General features: G+C 51.1%; 1 protein-coding gene across 1 annotated transcript in view; it reads right to left on the reverse strand.

Moving 5' to 3' along the window:
- The window catches only part of trappc10 (trafficking protein particle complex subunit 10), a 94,806-nt gene that overhangs the window by 43,881 nt on the left and 24,195 nt on the right, over nt 1–26,730 (reverse strand). Inside the window, exons 2-10 of the mRNA XM_067993409.1 lie at nt 24,502–24,583; nt 16,663–16,798; nt 15,795–15,991; nt 10,618–10,813; nt 9,334–9,445; nt 8,059–8,306; nt 5,911–6,057; nt 2,071–2,185; nt 340–416 (exon numbers count right to left, since the gene is read on the reverse strand). Of these exons, the coding sequence (XP_067849510.1) occupies nt 340–416; nt 2,071–2,185; nt 5,911–6,057; nt 8,059–8,306; nt 9,334–9,445; nt 10,618–10,813; nt 15,795–15,991; nt 16,663–16,798; nt 24,502–24,583 (1,310 nt within the window). The remainder of the gene's footprint in view (nt 1–339; nt 417–2,070; nt 2,186–5,910; nt 6,058–8,058; nt 8,307–9,333; nt 9,446–10,617; nt 10,814–15,794; nt 15,992–16,662; nt 16,799–24,501; nt 24,584–26,730) is intronic.

Below are 26,730 nucleotides of genomic sequence, written 5' to 3' on the forward strand. Positions count from 1 at the left end.
TTTGATGGCAGCCGCCAGTGGTCCCTTTAAGGTCTGGTGATTAGGCAGTTAATAGCCCAGGTAATGCTGGTCAGGGCAGGCCCAGCACCTGTTCTCAGGGCAGGTGAATGTCGGAGATGGGTCCTGAACTGGGCACAGTATCTCACTCTCACAGCTCTCTGGACCGCCCGGAAAAGGCTCAGACACTGGCCCAGACCCTCGACTACAATACACTCGAGACACGGGCACAATGACAATCAATTTCAGCCACGCAGAACCCAGCCACGCAGAATGCACACACGGCAGCCCGGGGGGGGGGGTCAGGGGGGGTGCGCCAGGACAGTGTAAGAGGAGCCTTACCAAATAGTGTTTCTCAAACGCCTCTACAGATGACAGTGCTTCATTTAGTGTCTTATAGGGACTCTGCGGGCTGTTGGCTTGAAGAGAACAGAGAAAGATTTTTTTGTTCAGTGTATATCATAAAAAGCAAAGACCTGCTGCATCCATATGTTTATTAAACCCTAAAATGGAGATAATGGCCCGCCCACCAACCATATCCCTTATCCCACCCACCCACCATCTCCCCATATCCTTCAATCCCACCCACCTACCATCTCCCCATATCTCTTAATCCCACCCACCTACCATCTCCCCATATCCCTCAATCCCACCCACCCACCATCTCCCCATATCCCTCAATCCCACCCACCCACCATCTCCCCATATCTCTTAATCCCACCCACCTACCATCTCCCCATATCCTTCAATCCCACCCACCCACCATCTCCCCATATCTCTTAATCCCACCCACCTACCATCTCCCCATATCCTTCAATCCCCCCCACCCACCATCTCCCCATATCTCTCAATCCCACCCACCCACCATCTCCCCATATCCCTCAATCCCACCCACCCACCATCTCCCCATATCCCTCAATCCCACCCACCCACCATCTCCCCATATCCCTCAATCCCACCCACCCACCATCTCCCCATATCCCTCAATCCCACCCACCCACCATCTCCCCATATCTCTCAATCCCACCCACCCACCATCTCCCCATATCCCTCAATCCCACCCACCCACCATCTCCCCATATCCCTCAATCCCACCCACCCACCTTCTCACATTATCCCTCAATCCCACCTTCCCACGTTCTCAGTATATCCCTTTCGCGGCAGACCATTCCACCACCTTGTGAAACTCCCTCCCTGAATCCCTCTACACTCTGTCCACCATTTCTTCGACTTGCCTTTCAGCCACCCCTCTCCCGTCCTGACCCGATATCTGTGGTTCTCACCCCCCTGTAGCCCCTGGGACGTTCCTTACATTAAAGGTGCGATGTATGTACACAACTGGTTGCGTCCCCTGGGAATCAAGCCTTTCACTACACAGAACTATTTCACTGGATCTCGTAATCCCCGTTCGCTGCTCAAAGCTGGTTCTGCCCCAGTAATATAAAGGGATGGGGAGCTGCGATGGAATGTGTATACGCATAGGAAGCAGAACTGCACAGCCTCTGGGCGACAACTTGGAAGTTTGCATGTCCAGTGAGACAGGGGTCGTCTATCAGGCATGCCATGCCTGCTCGTGGCATTGTGTGAAAGGTAGGGGGCAGAAAAGTTCGCTGATTTTTGATTGTGAGCTGTCTATAAGCGGCCTAGATTAGCACAGATAAAAGGGAGCTGCATTATCGAACACCTCCACAAGAGGCCAGCCCAGCACAGTGTATGGCCCGGCTGGCCTATAGCCACATACCCTACCATCAGTCACGCTGGAATGGGGTACTGCACGGAGACTGTAGCCCTACCCCAGAGAGTCGGGCCCTTTAGAAGAGAAGGCACAACAGCAACTATAAGGTCATCATGTTTTTTTAAAAAAAAGAGTTCTCTCGATGGGAGGCGAAGTCCTGTCACTCCCTGATCTGATCCAAAAGTCTCCAAATAAAATCCATCACTTGTGTGCAACTCAAATACTTCACATGCACACTCAGTGGGACGGAGCGAGTGAGGGACACTTTATACAGCTGCTGCAGTATTTGCAGACCTTGTAATGCAGGTTCCTGCAGCAGAGTGCGAGGTCCCATTTACCTGTTTCAGGCCGCTCTGCCCCCAGTCCCGCTAACACATCCACCGTCCTGTTCAGGTCTTCAGAATTTGGTCCTTTCTCGGAAATCAGTCCACACAGGAAACCAAGTGACTTCAGCTGATGGGTTACAGAGAGTGAGGAAAATTCAAACATCACACAATTACTGAGTACAAGAAGAGTCAGTGCAATCCCACAAACCCACCTGCAGTTGTGTCAAAGCACTGAACTGTTACCCCCCAGGGTAATATAACTAACCGTACCCCCCCCAGGGGTAATATAACTAACCGTACCCCCCCCGGGGTAATATAACTAACCGTACCCCCCCCAGGGGTAATATAACTAACCGTACCCCCCCCAGGGGTAATATAACTAACCGTACCCCCCCCAGGGGTAATATAACTAACCGTACCCCCCCCGGGGTAATATAACTAACCGTACCCCCCCCCCCCAGGGTAATATAACTAACCGTACCCCCCACCATAGGGTAATATAACTAACCGTACCCCCCCCAGGGGTAATATAACTAACCGTACCCCCCCCGGGGTAATATAACTAACCGTACCCCCCACCATAGGGTAATATAACTAACCGCACCCCCCCCGGGGTAATATAACTAACCGTACCCCCCCCCCCCAAGAGTAATATAACGAACCGTACCCCCCCCCAGGGGTAATATAACTAACCGTACCCCCCACCATAGGGTAATATAACTAACCGTACCCCCCCCAGGGTAATATAACTAACCGTACCCCCCACCATAGGGTAATATAACTAACCGCACCCCCCCCGGGGTAATATAACTAACCGTACCCCCCCCCCCCCAAGAGTAATATAACGAACCGTACCCCCCCCCAGGGGTAATATAACTAACCGTACCCCCCCAGGGGTAATGTAACTAACTGTACCCTCCCCAGGGGTAATGTAACTAACTGTACCCCCCCAGGGGTAATATAACTAACTTTACCCCCCCCCCCCCAGAGTAATATAACTAACCTTACCCCCCCCCCCAGAGTAATATAACTAACCTTACCCTCCCCCCCAGAGTAATATAACTAACCTTACCCTCCCAGGGGTAATGTAACTAACCGTACCCCCCCCCAGGGGTAATATAACTAACCGTACCCCCCCCCAGAGTAATATAACTAACCGTACCCCCCCCAGGGGTAATATAACTAACCGTACCCCCCCCCCAGGGGTAATGTAACTAACCGTACCCCCCCCAGGGGTAATATAACTAACCGTAGCCCCCCCAGGGGTAATATAACGAACCGTACCCCCCCAGGGGTAATATAGCTAACCGTACCCCCCCCAGGGGTAATATAACTAACCGTACCCCCCCAGGGGTAATATAACTAACCGTACCCCCCCAGGGGTAATATAACTAACTGTACCCTCCCCAGGGGTAATGTAACTAACTGTACCCCCCCCAGGGGTAATATAACTAACTTTACCCCCCCCCCAGAGTAATATAACTAACCTTACCCCCCCCCCCAGAGTAATATAACTAACCTTACCCCCCCCCCCAGAGTAATATAACTAACCTTACCCTCCCAGGGGTAATGTAACTAACCGTACCCCCCCAGAGTAATATAACTAACCGTACCCCCCCCCAGGGGTAATATAACTAACCGTACCCCCCCCCAGGGGTAATGTAACTAACCGTACCCCCCCAGGGGTAATATAACTAACCGTGCCCCCCCAGGGGTAATATAACTAACCGTACCCCCCCAGGGGTAATATAACTAACCGTACCCCCCCAGGGGTAATATAACTAACTGTACCCCCCCCAGGGGTAATATAACTAACTTTACCCCCCCCCAGAGTAATATAACTAACTTTACCCCCCCCCCCCAAGAGTAATATAACTAACCTTACCCCCCCCCAGAGTAATATAACTAACCGTACCCCCTCCAGGGGTAATATAACTAACCGTACCCCCCCAGGGGTAATATAACTAACCGTACCCCCCCCAGGGGTAATGTAACTAACCGTACTCCCCCAGGGTAATATAACTAACCGTACCCCCCCCAGAGTAATATAACTAACCGTACCCCCCCCAGGGGTAATATAACTAACCGTACCCCCTCCAGGGGTAATATAACTAACCGTACCCCCCCCCAGGGGTAATGTAACTAACCGTACCCCCCCAGGGTAATATAACTAACCGTACCCCCCCCAGAGTAATATAACTAACCGTACCCCCCCCAGGGGTAATATAACTAACCGTACCCCCTCCAGGGGTAATATAACTAACTGTACCCTCCCCCAGGGGTAATATAACTAACTGTACCCCCTCCAGGGGTAATATAACTAACTGTACCCTCCCCCAGGGGTAATATAACTAACTGTACCCCCTCCAGGGGTAATATAACTAACCGTACCCCCCAGGGGTAATATAACTAACCGTACCCCCCCAGGGGTAATATAACTAACCATACCCCCCCAGGGGTAATATAACTAACGGTACCCCCTCCAGGGGTAATATAACTAACCGTACCCCCTCCAGGGGTAATATAACTAACCATACCCCCCCCAGGGGTAATATAACTAACTGTACCCCCCAGGGGTAATATAACTAACCGTACCCCCCCCCAGGGGTAATATAACTAACTGTACCCCCCAGGGGTAATATAACTAACTGTACCCCCCCAGGGGTAATATAACTAACTGTACCCCCCCAGGGGTAATATTACTAACGGTACCCCCCCAGGGGTAATATTACTAACGGTACCCCCCCAGGGGTAATATAACTATCCGTACCTCCCCCAGGGGTAATATAACTATCCGTACCCCCCCCCAGGGATAATATAACTAACCGTACCCCCCCCCAGGGTAATATAACTAACTGTACCACCCCCAGGGTAATATAACTAACTGTACCACCCCCAGGGTAATATCACTAACTGTACCCCCCCCCCAGGGGTAATATAACTAACCGTAACCCCCCCCCCCCCAGGGTAATATAACTAACCGTACCCCCCCCCCCCCAGGGTAATATAACTAACCGTACCCTCCCCCCCACCTTTCAAGGAAAGAATCAATGACTAACCTCCTGCCAGACAGTATAACTCACCACACCTCCCCCACCTATCCAGGGGACAATACGTCCATTCGAGGAGACACAATCTGGAGCAGAGGACAACCCCAGGAGGATGGTCGACCACCCCAGAGCCTCCACAGGAAAACAGCTGGAGGGGCCCAAACTAGGCTGACCACTGCTGTGCCACATGGCCCACAGCCTCCATTCACCAGCTTCCTGGGTGCGGGATTCTGTTCTGCTCCCTCTGTCCCGCTGATGGGAAACAGGAGAATGTCAGTAGGAGGCAGGTTATCCCACGGACCAAGTCAAAGGGCCGAATCAAATAGAACGATTGGGCCTGTATGTTTCTCTCTTCCAGGTGGGGGTCAGGGTGGGGGGGAAAAAAAAAATCACAGGCATGGCCCCAGCGCTCCCCGGGCCCGTGGGGCGCTCACGGCCCCAGCGCTCCCCGGGCCCGCGGGGCGCTCACGGCCCCAGCGCTCCCCGGGCCCGCGGGGCGCTCACGGCCCCAGCGCTCCCCGGGCCCGCGGGGCGCTCACGGCCCCAGCGCTCCCCGGGCCTGGGGGATGTCATGGAAACACCCTGACTGCAGATGTTTAATGACCATCAAGTGTTAAAAGGAGAAATAATAACTGATATTTCTCTGGATTTAGATATTCCAGCTCCTTGCTGCCATGGTAAACACGTCCCCAACAATCAGCATCCCATGTGTTTACCTCACTGTTCCAGAGTGAGTTCACTATCCCAAAGAGGCAAGGAGCTCTGTGCACAGCTCGAGGCAGCTCACCAGTCGCTCAAGTACCTTTTCTGTGGCGTAGGTCCAAAGCCCAACAGTGTGGCAGCAGTTGTTCTCCAGCTGGGCCCGTTCACAACAGCCTTCGATTCTTTGCAGCACCTCCAGGCAGCTCAGGAAGACCCAGCAATCCAGTGCTCCACCCGGGACTGACACCTGCACAAGGAAAGGGACAAGTGACGAGACTCCCACTGCCACATGTTAACAACAGCAATGAGGCAGTGTAGAGGGAGCTTTACTCTGTATCTAACCCGTGCTGTACCTGCCCTGGGAGTGTTTGATGGGACAGTGTAGAGGGAGCTTTACTCTGTATCTAACCCGTGCTGTACCTGCCCTGGGAGTGTTTGATGGGACAGTGTAGAGGGAGCTTTACTCTGTATCTAACCCGTGCTGTACCTGCCCTGGGAGTGTTTGATGGGACAGTGTAGAGGGAGCTTTACTCTGTATCTAACCCGTGCTGTACCTGCCCTGGGAGTGTTTGATGGGACAATGTAGAGGGAGCTTTACTCTGTATCTAACCCGTGCTGTACCTGCCCTGGGAGTGTTTGATGGGACAGTGTAGAGGGAGCTTTACTCTGTATCTAACCCTGTACCTGCCCTGGGAGTGTTTGATGGGACAGTGTAGAGGGAGCTTTACTCTGTATCTAACCCGTGCTGTACCTGCCCTGGGAGTGTTTGATGGGACAGTGTAGAGAGAGCTTTACTCTGTATCTAACCCGTGCTGTACCTGCCCTGGGAGTGTTTGATGGGACAGTGTAGAGGGAGCTTTACTCTGTATCTAACCCATGCTGTACCTGCCCTGGGAGTGTTTGATGGGACAGTGTAGAGGGAGCTTTACTCTGTATCTAACCCGTGCTGTACCTGCCCTGGGAGTGTTTGATGGGACAGTGTAGAGGGAGCTTTACTCTGTATCTAACCCATGCTGTACCTGCCCTGGGAGTGTTTGATGGGACAGTGTAGAGGGAGCTTTACTCTGTATCTAACCCGTGCTGTACCTGCCCTGGGAGTGTTTGATGGGACAGTGTAGAGGGAGCTTTACTCTGTATCTAACCCGTGCTGTACCTGCCCTGGGAGTGTTTGATGGGACAGTGTAGAGGGAGCTTTACTCTGTATCTAACCCGTGCTGTACCTGCCCTGGGAGTGTTTGATGGGACAGTGTAGAGGGAGCTTTACTCTGTATCTAACCCGTGCTGTACCTGCCCTGGGAGTGTTTGATGGGACAGTGTAGAGGGAGCTTTACTCTGTATCTAACCCGTGCTGTACCTGCCCTGGGAGTGTTTGATGGGACAGAGTAGTGGGAGCTTTACTCTGTATCTAACCCGTGCTGTACCTGCCCTGGGAGTGTTTGATGGGACAGAGTAGTGGGAGCTTTCATTCTACACATACTTCTCCTTTAAAAGCAACTCTACAACCAACGATGGTTCACCACTGAAACACAGGAAGCCGTTCTCTGACACTCAGCTTTCCTGGCGTCAGTCGATTGTGCTGACTTTATGTCTCCTGTAATCTCATGAGGATTGTTTCCAGAGCGGTTAGTGCTGAATTTGCAAAACACTTTATATATAAAAAAAAGTCCAGTTAAAAAAGCATAGAAATCACCGGACAGACCGAGGGGGAGTAATCGCCCCACCATTGGCGGCCGTGTCTTCAGCTGCCTCGGCCCTAAGATCTGGAATTCCCTCCCTAAACCTCTCCGCCTCTCTACCCCTCTCTCCTCCTTTAAGATGCTCCTTAAAACCTACCACTTTGACCAACCTTTTGGTCACCTGTCCTAATAGCTCCTTATGTGGCTCGGTGTCAAATTTTGTTTAATAATCGCTCCTGTGAATCCCCTTGGGACGTTTCACTACATTAAAGAGGCTATATAAATGCAAGTTATTGTTGAGGGAGTAAAACTGGGATAGGATGCATTAGATTAGAGAAAGGGGGGAATGGGAAGGAATACGTTAGATTAGAGGGAGGGTGAGGTTTACAGGACAGGGGAGGGGTCTTGTATAGCCTCACAATATAAACGGGCTCTCTCTTGAATCTAGAAACCTCATGGGTCAATAAGGAAATTCTGACAACTCCGCAGATCTTTTATTAAAACTTCAGATTGTTCACTTGATGGCTCAGGGGGGAAAAGTTCAGCCCCAGTGTAAATGGAAGGTGTGTTACCTCCAACAGCTTCAGCTCCTGGACACAGTTATGCAGCAGCTCGAGGGCTCGTTGTGCCACCTCCCACGGCCTCTGGAGGAAGACGAGCAGCGTGCACTGCCTCGAGAACAGGTAGCTTCGCAGGTCCAGCAGCGTGGCCTTGTTCTTCTGGATGAATTCCCTCTTCTCCATGTCGATCGGTTTACGAAGTACCAGCCCGTTCCAGCTCCTCACCGGCTGGCAGAACGAGGTCAGCCAATTGGCTCCGTCTGAAATACGGGGAAAAACAGGATCAAACATCAGATCGGCAGCGATTCTGACAACTTACCAACACAGTAATCGGACCCCCGGGGGGAGGGGGGGTGGTAATCGGACTACCGGGGAGGGGGAGCAATTCTTTGAATGACACGGTGGGATATTTACATGATCAATGCCAAAAACCAAAAGCAGATTACGAAACGTTAAACTGTTGCGTTTCAATTGTACTCGATACAGACGACTAGATTCTCCAGTAATCTGATGATGGCAAAAAGAATCACATTATCACTTTGCAACCAAGAATGTTAACAGAGAAGAGGTACCAGTGACACAGTGTGCAATTTGTCCACACGTGTGTCTTGCTCGTCATTTCAGTCAGACTGCCTCGTCGCTGTGCTCCCCCAGCACCGAGTGTCAAAGCAGCAGCAGCATCAGGACTGTTCATTCTGAAGTTATCCCACACTCCCCACCACATTAAACACTGCAGAGTAACAGGGAGAACCAGGAGGCATCATCCCACCCACAGCCCTCCGCCCCTCTCTGCAATCACTGCATGCTCTTCTCACTCAGGCAAGTGGGATATACAACAGACAGCGACAACAGCACAGCAAAGGCCCAGTCACTCTCCGCAGAACCCTCACACACCACTCGTCTGCCTTATCCCGTTTTAGGATTTAAACATTTGCTCAGTTAACTGTTCTTAGAGTCTGATACTTTTACTCAATTTAAAAGTTAGCAGCCTGGTAATACCTCACCTTCGAGCCACTCGACCTGTGAACCCAGAGTATGGAGGTGATGTCCAGCCGCAGAGAGCACCAGAGACTACCCTGTGCTCACTTGATGCACACACGCACATACACACACGCACCCTCTCGCACACATGCTTTTTCTCCCCCCCGCGTTTCCCCTCCCTAGCCCAGCAGCATTGAAGGGGTGGAGGGGGGGGGGGGGGGGTGGGAGGGGAGGGGGAGATCCGCTAACTCACGGAGACCAGGTTCTTGCCTGCATTCACTGGGCCAAGTTAGACTAAACACTTACCTCCAGCACCGTAGTTGAGGACGTACTGCGTGAAGAGTGCGTCAAGCTCATCGTACTGTACAAGAGCGTCTTCAAACTGCTGCAGCATCTCGAACACGAAGGCCAACTCCTCCTTCAAGTACAGAACAGGCAGAACAAATGTCAGGACACCTATAAACACACATGCCTCGCCACCTTCAACACAGCCAACACCAACTGCATCGTTGCTGGAGCAGAGGGAAAGCCACGCCCGAGAATCCCAGGGCAGGCCTGTGTGCCGGGTACAGAGTCGACACAATCCCACACGGCAAATCACCTCACAGTGAGACACACAGCATCCTGCGAGAGGGCAACAACACGTCTGCAGTCGATTCGTTGTTCATGTTACACTCTTTTCCCCACCCCCTGCACTGAGTTACAACGCACCACCCGCTCCCAGCAGGGGGGCACTGGGTTACAACGCACCACCCGCTCCCAGCAGGGGGGCACTGGGTTACAACGCGCCACCCGCTCCCAGCAGGGGGGCACTGGGTTACAACGCGCCACCCGCTCCCAGCAGGGGGGCACTGGGTTACAACGCGCCACCCGCTCCCAGCAGGGGGGCACTGGGTTACAACGCGCCACCCGCTCCCAGCAGGAGGGCACTGGGTTACAACGCGCCACCCGCTCCCAGCAGGGGGGCACTGGGTTACAATGCACCACCCGCTCCCAGCAGGGGGGCACTGGGTTACAATGCACCACCCGCTCCCAGCAGGGGGGCACTGGGTTACAACGCGCCTCCCGCTCCCAGCAGGGGGGCACTGGGTTACAACGCGCCACCCGCTCCCAGCAGGGGGGCACTGGGTTACAACGCGCCTCCCGCTCCCAGCAGGGGGGCACTGGGTTACAACGCACCACCCGCTCCCAGCAGGGGGGCACTGGGTTACAACGCACCACCCGCTCCCAGCAGGGGGGCACTGGGTTACAATGCACCACCCGCTCCCAGCAGGGGGGCACTGAGTTACAACGCACCACCCGCTCCCAGCAGGGGGGCACTGGGTTACAACGCACCACCCGCTCCCAGCAGGGGGGCACTGAGTTACAACGCACCACCCGCTCCCAGCAGGGGGGCACTGGGTTACAACGCGCCTCCCGCTCCCAGCAATATTGCTTCCCTCCTTCAGCCAAGATCTGCCTCAGGACCCCACAGGACTGCCACTCAATTCCTCCCTCCCTTAAAGCAGCAGAGAGAAAATCAAAATCTTGTAAAAGAATACGAGTAAATTGTCCCAAAGCCTCTGGTTTTCCAGTATCAGGCAGCCCTACCTGAACCATGAAGTATTCACAGAAACTCCAGCCTGGCTCAGTTCTCTTCTCCCTCATGGTTCTCATGTCGTCCTCGAACTTTCCCAGGTTCTTGGTAAATGACATAAGTAGCAAAGTCCTAAGCTTGGAAAAGAATGCATTCCAGGATTCCTGGGTACGGGATGAATCCTTCAGGGGATCTGCCAGCACCACACACCTGCAAAAAAGCCCAAATCCTAAAGAGACCTTAACCTGTATACCCTCTCAGACAAACCCTCCTCACCCCAAACATACACAGCTAAAGCCTTTAACATTTCATTAACAATATTGTTAAGGAGTAATGTTTTCAATTCTGGGCACCACACTTTCGGAAGGATGTCAAGGCCATAGAGATGGCGCAGAGGAGATTTACCAGAATAGTACCAGGGATGCAGGACTTCATAAGAACATAAGAAATAGGAGCAGGAGTAGGCCATTTGGCCCCTCAAGCCTGCTCCGCCTTTCAATCAGATCATGGCTGATCTTCCACCTCAACTCCACTTTCACACCCGATCCCCAAATCCCTTGATTCCCCTCGAGTCCGAAAATCTCTCCCTCTCAGCCTTGAATATACTCAACGACTGAGTTTTTTTTTAATCGTTCATGGGATGTGGGCATCGCTGATGAGGCCGGCATTTATTGCCCATCCCTAATTGCCCTTGAGAAGGTGGTGGTGAGCCGCCTTCTTGAACCGCTGCAGTCCGTGTGGTGAAGGTTCTCCCACAGTGCTGTTAGGAAGGGAGTTCCAGGATTTTGACCCTGCGACGATGAAGGAACGGCGATATATTTCCAAGTCGGGATGGTGTGTGACTTGGAGGGGAACGTGCAGGTGGTGTTGTTCCCATGTGCCTGCTGCCCTTGTCCTTCTAGGTGGTAGAGGTCGTGGGTTTGGGAGGTGCTGTCGAAGAAGCCTTGGCGAGTTGCTGCAGTGCATCCTGTGGATGGTACACACTGCAGCCACTGTGCGCCGGTGGTGAAGGGAGTGAATATTTAGGGTGGTGGATGGGGTGCCAATCAAGTGGGCTGCTTTGTCCTGGATGGTGTCGAGCTTCTTGAGTGTTGTTGGAGCTGCACTCATCCAAGCAAGTGGAGAGTATTCCATCACACTCCTGACTTGTGCCTTGTAGATGGTGGAAAGGCTTTGGGGAGTCAGGAGGTGAGTCACTCGCCGCAGAATACCCAGCCTCTGACCTGCTCTTGTAGCCACAGTATTTATATGGCTGGTCCAGTTAAGTTTCTGGTCAATGGTGACCCCAGGATGTTGATGGTGGGGGATTCAGCGATGGTAATGCCGTTGAATGTCAAGGGGAAGTGGTTAGATTCTCTCTTGTTGGAGATGGTCATTGCCTGGCACTTGTCTGGCGCGAATTATATTTGCCACTTATCAGCCCGAGCCTGGATGTTGTCCAGGTCTTGCTGCATGCGGGCACGGACTGCTTCATTATTTGAGGGGTTGCGAATGGAACTGAATACTGTGCAATCATCAGCGAACATCCCCATTTCTGACCTTATGATGGGAGGGAAGATCAATGATGAAGCAGCTGAAGATGGTTGGGCCTAGGACACTGCCCTGAGGAACTCCTGCAGCAAATCCCTGGGGCGGAGATGATTGGCCTCCAACAACCACTACCATCTATGACCCCAGCCACTGGAGAGTTTTCCCCGATTCCCATTGACTTCAATTTTATTCGGGCTCCTTCGTGCCACACTCGGTCAAATGCTGCCTTGATGTCAAGGGCAGTCACCCTCACCTCACCTCTGGAATTCAACTCTTTTGTCCATGTTTGGACCAAGGCTGTAATGAGGTCTGGAGTCGAGTAGTCCTGGCAGAACCCAAACTGAGCATCGTTGAGCAGGTTATTGGTGAGTAAGTGCCGCTTGATAGCACTGTTGACGACACCTTCCATCACTTTGCTGATGATTGAGAGTAAACTGAAGGGGCGGAAATTGGCTAGATTGGATTTGTCCTGCTTTTTGTGGACAGGACATACCTGGGCAATTTTCCACATTGTCGGGTAGATGCCAGTGTTGTAGCTGTACTGGAACAGCTTGGCTAGAGGCGCAGCTGGTTCTGGATCACAAGTCTTCAGCACGACAGCCGGGATGTTGTCGGGGCCCATAACCTTTGCTGTATCCAGTGCACTCAGCCGTTTCTTGATATCACGTGGAGTGAATCGAATTGGCTGAAGACTGACTTCTGTGATGGTGTGGATATCGGGAGGAGGCCGAGATGGATCATCCACTCGGCACTTCTGGCTGAAGATGGTTGCAAACGCTTCAGCCTTGTCTTTTGCACTCACGTCCTGGACTCCGCCATCATTGAGGATGGGGATGTTTACAGAGCCTCCTCCTCCCGTTAGTTGTTTAATTGTCCACCACCATTCACGACTGGATGTGGCTGGACTGCAGAGCTTTGATCTGATCTGTTGGTTGTGGAATCGCTTAGCTCTGTCTATAGCATGTTGCTTCCGCTGTTTAGCATGCATGTAGTCCTGAGTTGTAGCTTCACCAGGTTGGCACCTCATTTTTAGTTACGCCTGTGCTGCTCCTGGCATGTTCTTCTACACTCTTCATTGAACCAGGGTTGATCCCCTGGCTTGTTGGTAATGGTAGAGTGAGGAATATAGAATAGAATCATAGAAGTTTACAACATGGAAACAGGCCCTTCGGACCAACATGTCCATGTCGCCCAGTTTATACCACTAAGCTCGTCCCAATTGCCTGCACTTGGCCCATATCCCTCTATACCCATCTTACCCATGTAACTGTCCAAATGCTTTTTAAAAGACAAAATTGTACCCGCCTCTACTACTGCCTCTGGCAGCTCGTTCCAGATACTCACCACCCTTTGAGTGAAAAAATTGCCCCTCTGGACCCTTTTGTATCTCTCCCCTCTCACCTTAAATCTATGCCCCCTCGTTATAGACTCCCCTACCTTTGGGAAAAGATTTTGACTATCTACCTTATCTATGCCCCTCATTATTTTATAGACTTCTATAAGATCACCCCGAAACCTCCTACTCTCCAAGGAAAAAAGTCTCAGTCTATCCAACCTCTCCCTATAAGTCAAACCATCAAGTCCCGGTAGCATCCTAGTAAATCTTTTCTGCACTCTTTCTAGTTTAATAATATCCTTTCTATCATCGGGTGACCAGAACTGTACACAGTATTCCAAGTGTGGCCTTATTAATGTCTTGTACAACTTCAACAAGACATCCCAACTCCTGTATTCAATGTTCTGACCAATGAAACCAAGCATGCTGAATGCCTTCTTCACCACCCTATCCACCTGTGACTCCACTTTCAAGGAGCTATGAACCTGTACTCCTAGATCTCTTTGTTCTATAACTCTCCCCAACGCCCTACCATTAACGGAGTAGGTCCTGGCCCGATTTGATCTACCAAAATGCATCACCTCTCATTTATCTAAATTAAACTCCATCTGCCATTCATCGGCCCACTGGCCCAATTTATCAAGATCCCGTTGCAATCCTAGATAACCTTCTTCACTGTCCACAATGCCACCAATCTTGGTGTCATCTGCAAACTTACTAACCATGCCTCCTAAATTCTCATCCAAATCATTAATATAAATAACAAATAACAGCGGACCCAGCACCGATCCCTGAGGCACACCGCTGGTCACAGGCCTCCAGTTTGAAAAACAACCCTCTACAACCACCCTCTGTCTTCTGTAGTCAATCCAATTTTGTATCCAATTGGCTACCTCACCTTGGATCCCGTGAGATCTAACCTTATGGAACAACCTACCATGCGGTACCTTGTCAAAGGCTTTGCTAAAGTCCATGTAGACCACGTCTACTGCACAGCCCTCATCTATCTTCTTGGTTACTCCTTCAAAAAACTCAATCAAATTCGTGAGACATGATTTTCCTCTCACAAAACCATGCTGACTGTTCCTAATCAGTCCCTGCCTCTCCAAATGCCTGTCGATCCTGTCTCTCAGAATACCCTCTAACAACTTACCCACTACAGATGTCAGGCTCACCGGTCTGTTGTTCCCAGGCTTTTCCCTGCCGCCCTTCTTAAACAAAGGCACAACATTTGCCGGGCCATGAGGTTACAGATTGTGCTGGAATACAATTCTGCTGCTGCTGATGGCCCACAGCGCCTCATGGATGCCCAGTTTTGAGCTGCAAATCTGTTCTGAATCTATCCCATTTAACACGGTGATAGTGCCACACAACACATTGGATGGTGTCCTCAGTGCAAAGACGGGACTTGGTCTCCATGAGGACTATGCGGTGGTCACTCCTACCAATACTGTCATGGACAGATGCATTTGCGACAGGTAGATTGGTGAGGATGAGGTCAAGTAAGTTTTTCCCTCGTGTTGGTTCGCTCACCACCTGCCGCAGGCCCAGTCTGGCAGCTATGTCCTTCAGGACTCGGCCAGCTCAGTCAGTCGTAGTGCTACCGAGCCACTCGTGGTGATGGACATTGAAGTCCCCCACCCAGAGTAGTCCCCCACCCAGAGTACATTCTGTGCCCTTGCCACCCTCAGTGCTTCCTCCAAGTGGTGTTCAACATGGAGGAGGACTGATTCATCAGCTGAGGGAGGACGGTAGGTGGTAATCAGCAGGAGGTTTCCTTGCCCATGTTTGACCTGATGCCATGAGATTTCATGGGGTCCAGAGTCAATGTTGAGGACTCCCAGGGCCACTCCCTCCTGACTGTATATCATTGTACCGCCACCTCTGGTGGGTCTGTCCTGCTTAAGGGACAGGACATACCCCCCAGGGATGGTGATGGAAGAGTCAGGGACATTGGCTGAAAGGTATGATTCTGTGAGTATGGCTATGTCAGGCTGTTGCTTGACTAGTCTGTGGGACAGCTCTCCCAATTTTGGCACAAGTCCCCAGATGTTAGTGAGGAGGACTTTGCAGGGTCGACTGGGCTTGGTTTGCCTTTGTCGTGTCCGGTGCCTAGTGGTCCGTCCGGCTTTATTCTTATTATGACTTTTTAGACCGAGTAGACCAAGTAGACCGAGAAACCATCCCCGATCAGGGGGCACAGTCCGAGAAACCATCCCCGATCAGGGGGCACAGACCGAGAAACCATCCCCGATCAGGGGGCACAGACCGAGAAACCATCCCCGATCAGGGGGCACAGACCGAGAAACAGCGGATTCCCCTTACCTGTCACTTTGTTTATTGCAGAAATCGTTCCTGATCTTGTCGACGATGGATGTTCTGGGAAGAATGTTGGTTTTATTCTTTTTTTTGGCGTCACTCTCCACGACAACTATCAGCCAATCAGAGCTGCTGTAAGATTTTAAAACGTTCTGCCATTTTGTGATCTCGTCCTTCGCCGTCGCTTTGTAAACCTCGGTGTCCTGGGAAATTCAGAGAGAGAAGATGTTTCATCGGACCAAAGGGAATCCAAGGCACGCCTCTGGGATCAGCCCCACATGCAGCCAAGGGGTCAGAGCAGGAGGTCACAGGCTTACACACACCACAAGGTCAGGGGGCTGGAGAGATCCTGGCCGGACTGCAACATCTCCCCACCCAGAGAAGGGCAGAGTAAACGTTATCGGCTCTTCTCGGAAAATCTCTCCTGATAATTGGTTCCGAGACCCTGAACCAGCCATCTGTCTGCGGTTCATAGATGATGCAGAAAGCCTATGTGGGAGAAGTCGTTCAGCTTCCCAGTGGACAGTTAGCACACTCAGTAAAGGAGGGGAGAGATTGGGCCATTTATTTTTTTTAATATTTGCGTTGTTTGAAAAACCCTCAGAAATCACCACGGAAATTAATTCATTTATAGTTAACACAGAGTGCGTTAGTCCTTACGCAGAATGTACCTCTCACAGACCAGCAGGGTACAGAGACTCACTGTACAAGCTCAGATACACTGCTGAATTTAGGAGGGTGGAGGGGTTTGTGGCAAAGAACAGACGTGGAATCAATGGACGACGTCACAGAGCCAGAGAGAAGCCCCCAGCCACTGGTGGAAGCAGGGCGATCCCAGACATACAGTTCAGTCTGCACACACCGCAATACTTACACAGCAGTCCGTCCAGAATATGTGTAGGAACGGAAAGGTCAAAAGTGCTCGGTTGCCCTCCTTGGGAATCAGCTCTTCCTTAAACTGGACAAAATTCGCTTCTAGATGGATCATCTTGGGTGGGCGTCCATAGGACCTGGAACAGAGGAGGGAAAACAACATTAAAAGCACTGCTGCCTTCCTCTCGGCTAACAGTGCTGCCTTACCTGGCCACTCAGCCGAGAACGGCCAGATTCGCCCGTCGGCAGCGACGGGTACGGAGCGGAGTATCGGCACGGACCACGGGGCTCGCAACCGAGCTCCTCTGGACACGAAGATGTTTTGGTGACAAATTGCCAGAGCAGCTAGCTGCCTAACAAGGGCAATTAGGGATGGGCAATAAATGCCGGCCTCACCAGCGAAGCCCACATCCCATGAACGAATAAATAAAAAAATACTTGGTCAGTTTACATTACTGGGCATTTACACACCACCTTATCCCACACGGGCTTCATGTAAAATGATTTCTTGTAAAAACTCATTCTCGGGATTTGTGGGTCACTGGCAAGGCTGGCATTTATTGCCCATCCCTAATTGCCCTGAGAAGGGAAAAGGGAGAAGTGGGGGGAGGGGGTGTGGGGGCGGGGTGGGATGGAGACCTGACATCAACAAGCCATGGGTAGTATTTCAGGAGCGGGCAGCCAATGGCCGTGAGAGCCAATAGAGACGGCGGTTGTGGGAATAGGTTTTGTCCCGTGTGTCTGGATCTACAGGATGTAGAAGCCTAATCACAGCTACAGAATAAACAAAGGGGAGGAGGAGAAACAATTCCATGGACTGGATCGGCGATAAAAGTAGGAGCGCGAGAGAGAGGGGAGTGCGGGATCGGCAATAAAAGGAGTGAGAGAGAGCGGGAAGTGCGGGATCGGCGATAAAAGGAGGAGAGTGAGAGAGAGCGCAGAGAGTGTGGGATCAGCAATAAAAGGAGGAGAGTGGAGCGTGGGATCGGCGATAAAAGGAGGAGAGAGTGGAGTGTGGGATCGGTGATAAAAGGAGAGAGTGGAGCGTGGGATCGGTGATAAAAGGAGGAGAGTGGAGCGTGGGATCGGTGATAAAAGGAGGAGAGTGGAGCGTGGGATCGGTGATAAAAGGAGGAGAGAGTGGAGCGTGGGATCGGTGATAAAAGGAGGAGAGAGTGGAGCGTGGGATCGGTGATAAAAGGAGGAGAGTGGAGCGTGGGATCGGTGATAAAAGGAGGAGAGAGTGGAGCGTGGGATCGGCGATAAAAGGAGGAGAGAGTGGAGCGTGGGATCGGCGATAAAAGGAGGAGAGAGTGGAGCGTGGGATCGGTGATAAAAGGAGGAGAGAGTGGAGCGTGGGATCGGTGATAAAAGGAGGAGAGAGTGGAGCGTGGGATCGGTGATAAAAGGAGGAGAGAGTGGAGCGTGGGATCGGTGATAAAAGGAGGAGAGAGTGGAGCGTGGGATCGGCGATAAAAGGAGGAGAGAGTGGAGCGTGGGATCGGTGATAAAAGGAGGAGAGAGTGGAGCATGGGATCGGTGATAAAAGGAGAGAGTGGAGCGTGGGATCGGCGATAAAAGGAGGAGAGTGGAGCGTGGGATCGGTGATAAAAGGAGGAGAGAGTGGAGCGTGGGATCAGCGATAAAAGAAGGAGAGAGTGGAGCGTGGGATCGGCGATAAAAGGAGGAGAGAGTGGAGCGTGGGATCGGTGATAAAAGGAGAGAGTGGAGCGTGGGATCGGCGATAAAAGGAGGAGAGTGGAGCGTGGGATCGGTGATAAAAGGAGGAGAGAGTGGAGCGTGGGATCGGTGATAAAAGGAGGAGTGGAGCGTGGGATCGGTGATAAAAGGAGGAGAGAGTGGAGCGTGGGATCGGTGATAAAAGGAGGAGAGAGTGGAGCGTGGGATCGGCGATAAAAGGAGGAGAGAGTGGAGCGTGGGATCGGTGATAAAAGGAGGAGAGAGTGGAGCGTGGGATCGGCGATAAAAGGAGGAGAGAGTGGAGCGTGGGATCGGCGATAAAAGGAGAGAGTGGAGCGTGGGATCGGTGATAAAAGGAGGAGAGAGTGGAGCGTGGGATCGGTGATAAAAGGAGGAGAGAGTGGAGCGTGGGATCGGTGATAAAAGGAGGAGAGAGTGGAGCGTGGGATCGGTGATAAAAGGAGGAGAGAGTGGAGCGTGGGATCGGTGATAAAAGGAGGAGAGAGTGGAGCGTGGGATCGGCGATAAAAGGAGGAGAGGGTGGAGCGTGGGATTGGTGATAAAAGGAGGAGAGAGTGGAGCGTGGGATCGGTGATAAAAGGAGGAGAGAGTGGAGCGTGGGATCAGCGATAAAAGGAGGAGTGGAGCGTGGGATCGGCGATAAAAGGAGGAGAGAGTGGAGCGTGGGATCGGTGATAAAAGGAGGAGAGAGTGGAGCGTGGGATCGGTGATAAAAGGAGGAGAGAGTGGAGCGTGGGATCGGCGATAAAAGGAGGAGAGAGTGGAGCGTGGGATCGGCGATAAAAGGAGGAGAGAGTGGAGCGTGGGATCGGTGATAAAAGGAGGAGAGAGTGGAGCGTGGGATCGGCGATAAAAGGAGGAGAGAGTGGAGCGTGGGATCGGCGATAAAAGGAGAGAGTGGAGCGTGGGATCGGTGATAAAAGGAGGAGAGAGTGGAGCGTGGGATCGGCGATAAAAGGAGGAGAGAGTGGAGCGTGGGATCGGCGATAAAAGGAGAGAGTGGAGCGTGGGATCGGCGATAAAAGGAGAGAGTGGAGCGTGGGATCGGTGATAAAAGGAGGAGAGAGTGGAGCGTGGGATCGGCGATAAAAGGAGGAGAGAGTGGAGCGTGGGATCGGTGATAAAAGGAGGAGAGAGTGGAGCGTGGGATCGGTGATAAAAGGAGGAGAGAGTGGAGCGTGGGATCGGCGATAAAAGGAGGAGAGAGTGGAGCGTGGGATCGGTGATAAGAGAAGGAGAGAGTGGAGCGTGGGATCGGTGATAAAAGGAGGAGAGAGTGGAGCGTGGGATCGGCGATAAAAGGAGAGAGTGGAGCGTGGGATCGGTGATAAGAGAAGGAGAGAGTGGAGCGTGGGATCGGCGATAAGAGAAGCGAGAGAGAGAGAGAGAGTGGAGCGCGGGATCGGCGACAAAAGGAAGAGCGAAAGAGGAGAGCACGCCGCACGCGGGGTCGGGGGCCGGAGGAGTAAGAGAGGAGAGAGCGAATGAGGGATCGGCGATAAAAGGAGCGAGAGAGGAGAGGAGAGCGAAAGCAGAGAAAGAGGTGAAAAAGTGACTTCAGCACAAGGGAAGGAGCTGATTGGTGAGTAGCTGGTGAGTGTTTTATTTTAAAAAGTCTAAATTTATTTTTGGTAAGTTTATTTAATAATATACTAAATCGAGGCATGGCAGGGCACCTCAGTCCCATCAAATGCGCATCCTTTGCCATGTGGGAACTCCAGGACGCTTCCCATGTCCTGGACAACCACAGGAGGGTGAACAGCCAGAGATCTTGGTCCATATCGGTACCAACGACATAGGTAAAAAGAGGGATGAGGTCCTGCAGGCAGATTTTAAGGAGTTAGGAAAGAGATTAAGAAGCAGGACCTCAAAAGGTAGTAATCTCTGGATTACTCCCGGTGCCAGGCATTAGCGAGTATAGAAATAGGAGGATAGAGCAGATGAATGCGTGGCTGGAGAGATAGTGCAGGAGGGAGGGGTTCAGATTCCTAGGGCATTGGGACCAGTTCTGGGGGACCTGTACAAGCTGGACGGGTTGCAACTCAACAAAGCTGGGGCCAATGTCCTTGCGGGGAGGTTCCCTAGTGCTGTGAGGGAGGGTTTAAATTAATTTGGCAGGGGGCTGGGCTCCAGGGTGTAGCATTGGAAAGGAGAAATAAGATGCACAAAGGATTGAGAGAAAAAGATAGCACTAGAGCAAGAAATAGCACGGTATTAGATGGGACCAGACTAAGAGAGAATACAAGAAAGTCTAAGGTAGATTTACAGAGCACATGTGTAAACTCACAAAGCACAGTTAATAAGGTTAGTGAGCTGCAGGCGCAAATAGCCACATGGGAATCTGATGTGACGGTAATGGAGACCTGATTCATAAAAGGGCAGGATTGGGTACTAAATATTCCTGGATACAAGGTGTTCAGGAAATATAGGGAAGGAAAGAAAGGAGGGGGGTGAGTGGCAGTATTGATTAAGGAGAATAATGCAGTGCTGGAGAGAGAGGATGTCCTGGAGGGGTGAAAGACAGAATCTATTTGATCAGAGTTAAGAAACAATAGAGGTGCCATTACACTACTGGGTGTATTCTATGGACCACCAACTAGTGGGAAGGAGATGGAGGAGCGAATTTGCAGCAAAATTACACAGAGGTGCAAACGCTATAGAGTTGTGATAACGAGGGACTTCAATTATCCTAATATAGACAGGGATAGTAATAATACAAGGGGCAATGAGGGGGAGGAATTTTTGAAGTGTGTTCAGGAGAACTTTCTTGACCAGTACGTTTCCGGCCCAATGAGGAAGGAGGCATTGCTGGATCTGGTTCTAGGGAATGAGGTGGGCCAAGTGGAGCAAGTGTCAGTGGGGGAACATTTAGGGAACAGCGGTCATAGTATCATAAGGTTTAAAATAGCTATGGAAAAGGACAAGGACCACTCTAAAGTAAAAATACTCAGTTGAAGGAGGGCCAGAACAGATCTGGCCCAGGTAAATTGGAATCAAAGATTGGCAGGCAAAATTGTAACAGAACAATAGGCGTCCTTTTTTTTTATTCGTTCATGGGATGTGGGCGTCGCTGGTGAGGCCAGCATTTATAGCCCATCCCTAATTGCCCTCGAGAAGGTGGTGGTGAGCCGCCTTCTTGAACCGCTGTAGTCCGTGTGGTGACGGTTCTCCCACAGTGCTGTTAGGAAGGGAGTTCCAGGATTTTGACCCAGCGACAATGAAGGAACGGCGATATATTTCCAAGTCGGGATGGTGTGTGACTTGGAGGGGAACGTGCAGGTGGTGTTGTTCCCATGCGCCTGCTGTCCTTGTCCTTCTAGGTGGTAGAGGTTGCGGGTTTGGGAGGTGCTGTCGAAGAAGCCTTGGCGAGTTGCTGCAGTGCATCCTGTGAATGGTGCACACTGCAGCCACAGTGCGCCGGTGGTGAAGGGAGTGGATGTTTAGGGTGGTGGATGGGGTGCCAATCAAGCGGGCTGCTTTATCTTGGATGGTGTCGAGCTTCTTAAGTGTTGTTGGAGCTGCACTCATCCAGGCAAGTGGAGAGTATTCCATCACACTCCTGACTTGTGCCTTGTAGATGGTGGAAAGGCTTTGGGGAGTCAGGAGGTGAGTCACTCGCCGCAGAATACCCAGCCTCTGACCTGCTCTCGTAGCCACAGTATTTATATGGCTGGTCCAGTTAAGTTTCTGGTCAATGGTGACCCCCAGGATGTTGATGGTGGGGGATTCGGCGATGGTAATGCCGTTGAATGTCAAGGGGAGGTGGTTGGACTCTCTCTTGTTGGAGATGGTCATTGCCTGGCACTTATCTGGCGCGAATGTTACTTGCCACTTATCAGCCCAAGCCTGGATGTTGTCCAGGTCTTGCTGCATGCTGGCTCGGACTGCTTCATTATCTGAGGGGTTGCGAATGGAACTGAACAATGTGCAGTCATCAGCGAACATCCCCATTTCTGACCTTATGATGGAGGGAAGGTCATTGATGAAGCAGCTGAAGATGGTTGGGCCTAGGACACTGCCCTGAGGAACTCCTGCAGCAATGCCCTGGGGCTGAGATGATTGGCCTCCAACAACCACTACCATCTTCCTTTGTGCAGAAGAGATGGTTCGGGTACAGTCTAGATACATTCCCAGGAGGGAGAAGGTAGGGCAACTAAAACCAGAGCTCCCCGGATGACAAAAGAGATAGAGGGTAAGATGAAGCAGAAAAAAGTATGACAGATGTCACGTTGATAATACAGGTGAGAACCAGGCTGAATATAGAAAGTTCAGAGGGGAAGTGAAAATGGAAATAAAAGGGGCAAAGAGAGAGTATGAGAACAGACTTGCATCCAACATAAAAGGGAATCCAAAGGTCTTCTATAGGCATGTAAACATGAACTGGATAGTAACAGGAGGGATGGGGCCGATCAGGGACCAAAAAGATCTACTCATGGAGGCAGAGGGCATGGCCGAGGTACTGAATGAGTACTTTGCATCTGTCTTTACCAAGGAAGAAGATGCTGCCAGAGTCACAGTAAAGGAAGATGTAGTTGAGATACTGGGTGGGCTAAAAATTGATCAAGGGGAGGTACTAGAAAGGTTGGCTGTAATTAAAGTAGATAACTCATCCGGTCCGGATGGGATGCATCCCAGGTTGCCGAGGGAAGTAAGGGTGGAAATTGCAGAGGTACTGGCCATAATCTTACAAACATTCTTAGCTACGGGGGTGGTGCCAGAGGACTGGAGAATTGCAAATGTTACACCATTGTTCAAAAAAGGGTGTAAGGATAAACCCAGCAACTACAGGCCAGTCAGTTTAACCTCAGTGGTGGGGAAACTTTTAGAAACGATAATCCGGGACAGAATTAGCAGTCACTTGGACAAGTGTGGATTGATTAGTGAAAGCCAGCACAGATTTGTTAAAGGCAAATCGTGTTTAACTAACTTGATAGAGTTTTGTGATGAGGTGCATATGGACTTTCAAAAGGCATTTGATAAAGTGCAGCATAATAACCTTGTCATCAAGATTGAAGCCCATGGAATAAAAGGGGCAGTAGCAGCATGGATACAAAATTGGCTAAGTAACAGGAAGCAGAGAATAGTCGTGAACGGTTGTTTCTCTGACTGGAGGGAGGCGAACTGCGGTGTTCCCCAGGGGTCGGTGCTGGGACCACTGCATTTCTTGATGTATATTAATGACTTGGACTTGGGTGTACAGGGCATAATTTCAAAATTTGCAGATGACACAAAACTTGGAAGGGTAGTGAACAGTGAGGAGGATAATGATAGACTTCAAGAGGATATAGACAGGTTGGTGGCATGGGTGGACACGTGGCAGATGAAACTTAACGCAGAAAAGTGCGAAGTGTTACATTTCGGTAGGAAGAATGAGGAGAGGCAATATAAACTAAAGGGCACAATTCTAAAAGGGGTACAGGGACAAAGAGATCTGGGGGTATATGTGCACAAATCATTGAAAGTGGCAGGGCAAGTTGAGAAAGCGGTTAAAAAAGCATACGGGATCCTGGGCTTTAGAAATTGAGGCATCGAGTACAAAAGTATGGAAGTCATGATGAACCTTTATAAAACACTTGTTCGACCACAACTGGAGCATCGTATCCAGTTCTGGGCACCGCGCTTTAGGAAAGATGTGAAGGCCTTAGAGAGGGTGCAGAAAAGATTTACTATGATGATTCCAGGGAAGAGGGACGTGGATAGACTGGAGAAGCTGGGGTTGTTCTCCTTGGAACAGAGACGGTTGCGAGGAGATTTGATAGAGGTATTCAAAATCATGAAGAGTCTGGACAGAGTAGATAGAGAGAAATTGTTCCCATTGGCAGAAGGGTCAAGAACCAGAGGACACAGATTTAAGGTGGTTGGCAAAAGAACCAAAGGTGACATGAGGAAAAACTTTTTTACACAGCGAGTGGTTAGGATCTGGAATGCACTGCCCGAGGGAGTGGTGGAGGCAGATTCAATCATGGCCTTCAAATGGGAACTGGATAAGTACTTGAAAGAAAAAAATTTGCAGAGCTACGGGGATTGGGCGGGGTGGTGGGACTCGCTGGATTGCTCTTGCATAGAGCCGGCACGGACTCGATGGGCCAAATGGCCTCCTTTCGTGCTGTGACTGTACCTTCTCCATTCCATAGGCTCCCGTGGAAGTTGCTGCACAAGTATTGAATAAATGGAAGAGAAGAGAGCTTCATCCCCCGCACCTGGAGAGAAAATAACAAGGGCTGAGTCAGGGTGAGAACCACCGGTAGGTCACACACAGTCTCTCTGGAATCGAGAGCTGCCTGGCAAAACCCATGGCTCCTCGACACCCAGTAAAACAGCCACTACCCCCCACATCACAGAGCACAGATTTAACAGGGGGAGAGCACCGGACAGCTCATTATGATAAACTCCCGTCAGATTGTGACTCTAAAGTTAATCGCCCGCAAGTGCCCATCTATCCAACTGTCGCGGGTCTCCGTTACTCTATACATTCTGTATCCACACGACTGGGCACTCCCCAGAAGGTGCAACTCCCATCGGACGCCCGCCGGTACATAACCCGAGTGCTCACTTCTCACGTTCGAGTCTAGGCAGTGAGCAGCAAGATATTCAACTAACTAGGGCATCACAGCCGAGCCCAACCCGGTCCTAAACCAGTAACCATTCGAGCACTTTCTAGCAGGAGTTCCTGGATAGTGATCAGGAACCTGGCAGAACCCCTCGCTTAGATTCCAGCCTGTAACTCACACCCGGGTATCTGTTTTTCTATATATAAACCCCCCGAACCCCTATATAAAAACACACACACACACACACACACACAAACACACAAACTATATATTAAGGAGGGTCTTGTAGGAGAGGGATGTGGAGAGGCAGAGGGGTTTAGAGAGGGAATTCTAGGCTACTCTAGGCTGTCAATGGTGAGGCAGCAGGACGAGGGAATGCACAAGGGCACTGTAAGGTGCCACAGTCTTAAATCAACGTTTAACTGGAGGAAATTGCAGCTCATCTGAGACTGGATATCAGACAAGCAGTCTGACAAGACAGAGGCAGCGGAAGGGTCGAGAGGGGTGGTGGCGGAGAGGTAGAGCTGGGTGTCGTCAGCGTACATGTGGAATCTGACCCCATGTCCTTCGATGATGTTGCCAAGGGCCAGCATGTGGATGAGGAAGAGGAGAAGGGGCCCAAGGATAGATCCTTGGAGGACTCCGGAGGTAACGTTGCAGGGGTGGGAAGAGAAGCCATTGCTCTGGCTACAATCGGAGATGGAACCAAGCAAGAGCTGTCCCACTGTGCTAGACATTGGAGAAGGACGTTACAGTCAACAATGTCAAAGGTTGCAGAAAGGTCGATGAAGGTGAGGAAGATAACGCACCTCGGTCTTGGTCAACAAAGTTGTCACTTGTAACTTTGGTTTAGGGCCGTTTCAGTGCTGTGGCAGGGGCAGAAACATGATTGGCGGCATTCCAACCTGGAGTTACGGGAAAGATGGACAGGGATTTGGGAGGCAACAACACATTGCAGGAATCGAAAGGAAAGGGAGGTTTGAGATGGGGTAGTAATTTGCAAGGGCAGCGGGGTCAAGGTGGGATTTTTTTTGAGGGGAGTGATGATGACAATTTTGAAAGGAAAGTGGACAGGACCTGAGGAGAAGGAACTATTTACAATGTCGACAGTATTTGATAAACACCAGGGAGATCTGGTCATGGACGGCTGGACCAGTTTAGTGCCAGATAAGTCTGCGCCCCTTCGGGGGTCAAACCAGAGGGGGCTTTGAGGGCTGGAGAGAATAAGAAGTGCAGATCAATCTGATCCAGTGGGAGGTGGCACGGTCGAGGGGGTGGCCGTGAATACAGAGAGGAGAGTTTATATGGATAGAGGGTGATTAATTCAGAGAGGGGGTTAAGGGGAGCTGAGATGGAAACTGAAATCACTGAAGATGAGGAGTCGCTCATTGCAGAGGCTGAGGGACGGAGGGAGGGAGGATATCTCAGGGAGAAACACGGGATAAGGCTTGGGGAGACAAGGAGAGGAAAGAGAGAAGCTGGGTTACATTCTCTGCTAATGAGGAGGTGAAGGGGTGATCTGATGAAGAGAATTGATAGCGTGGATAGTGAATGATTTTAGCCTCCAGCTGGGGAAATCCAGAGCAAGGAACACAATCCTAGAATTCAAGTTAAGCTGATTAAGTGAATCCAGAAACACTTCTTCACACAAAGGACTTAGATTGGGAAGCACACTGCCCTTGGGAAGACAAAGATGCAAAGTCAACAGAGGGGTTTAAAAGGGAGACAGATACTCAGGGAGTGCAGCTAATAAGGGATAGGTAGGGAATTGAGATTAATAAGATACAGAGCTGACA

The sequence above is a fragment of the Heptranchias perlo genome, chromosome 11 (assembly GCF_035084215.1).
Source record: "Heptranchias perlo isolate sHepPer1 chromosome 11, sHepPer1.hap1, whole genome shotgun sequence".
Taxonomy (NCBI): Eukaryota; Metazoa; Chordata; class Chondrichthyes; order Hexanchiformes; family Hexanchidae; genus Heptranchias; species Heptranchias perlo.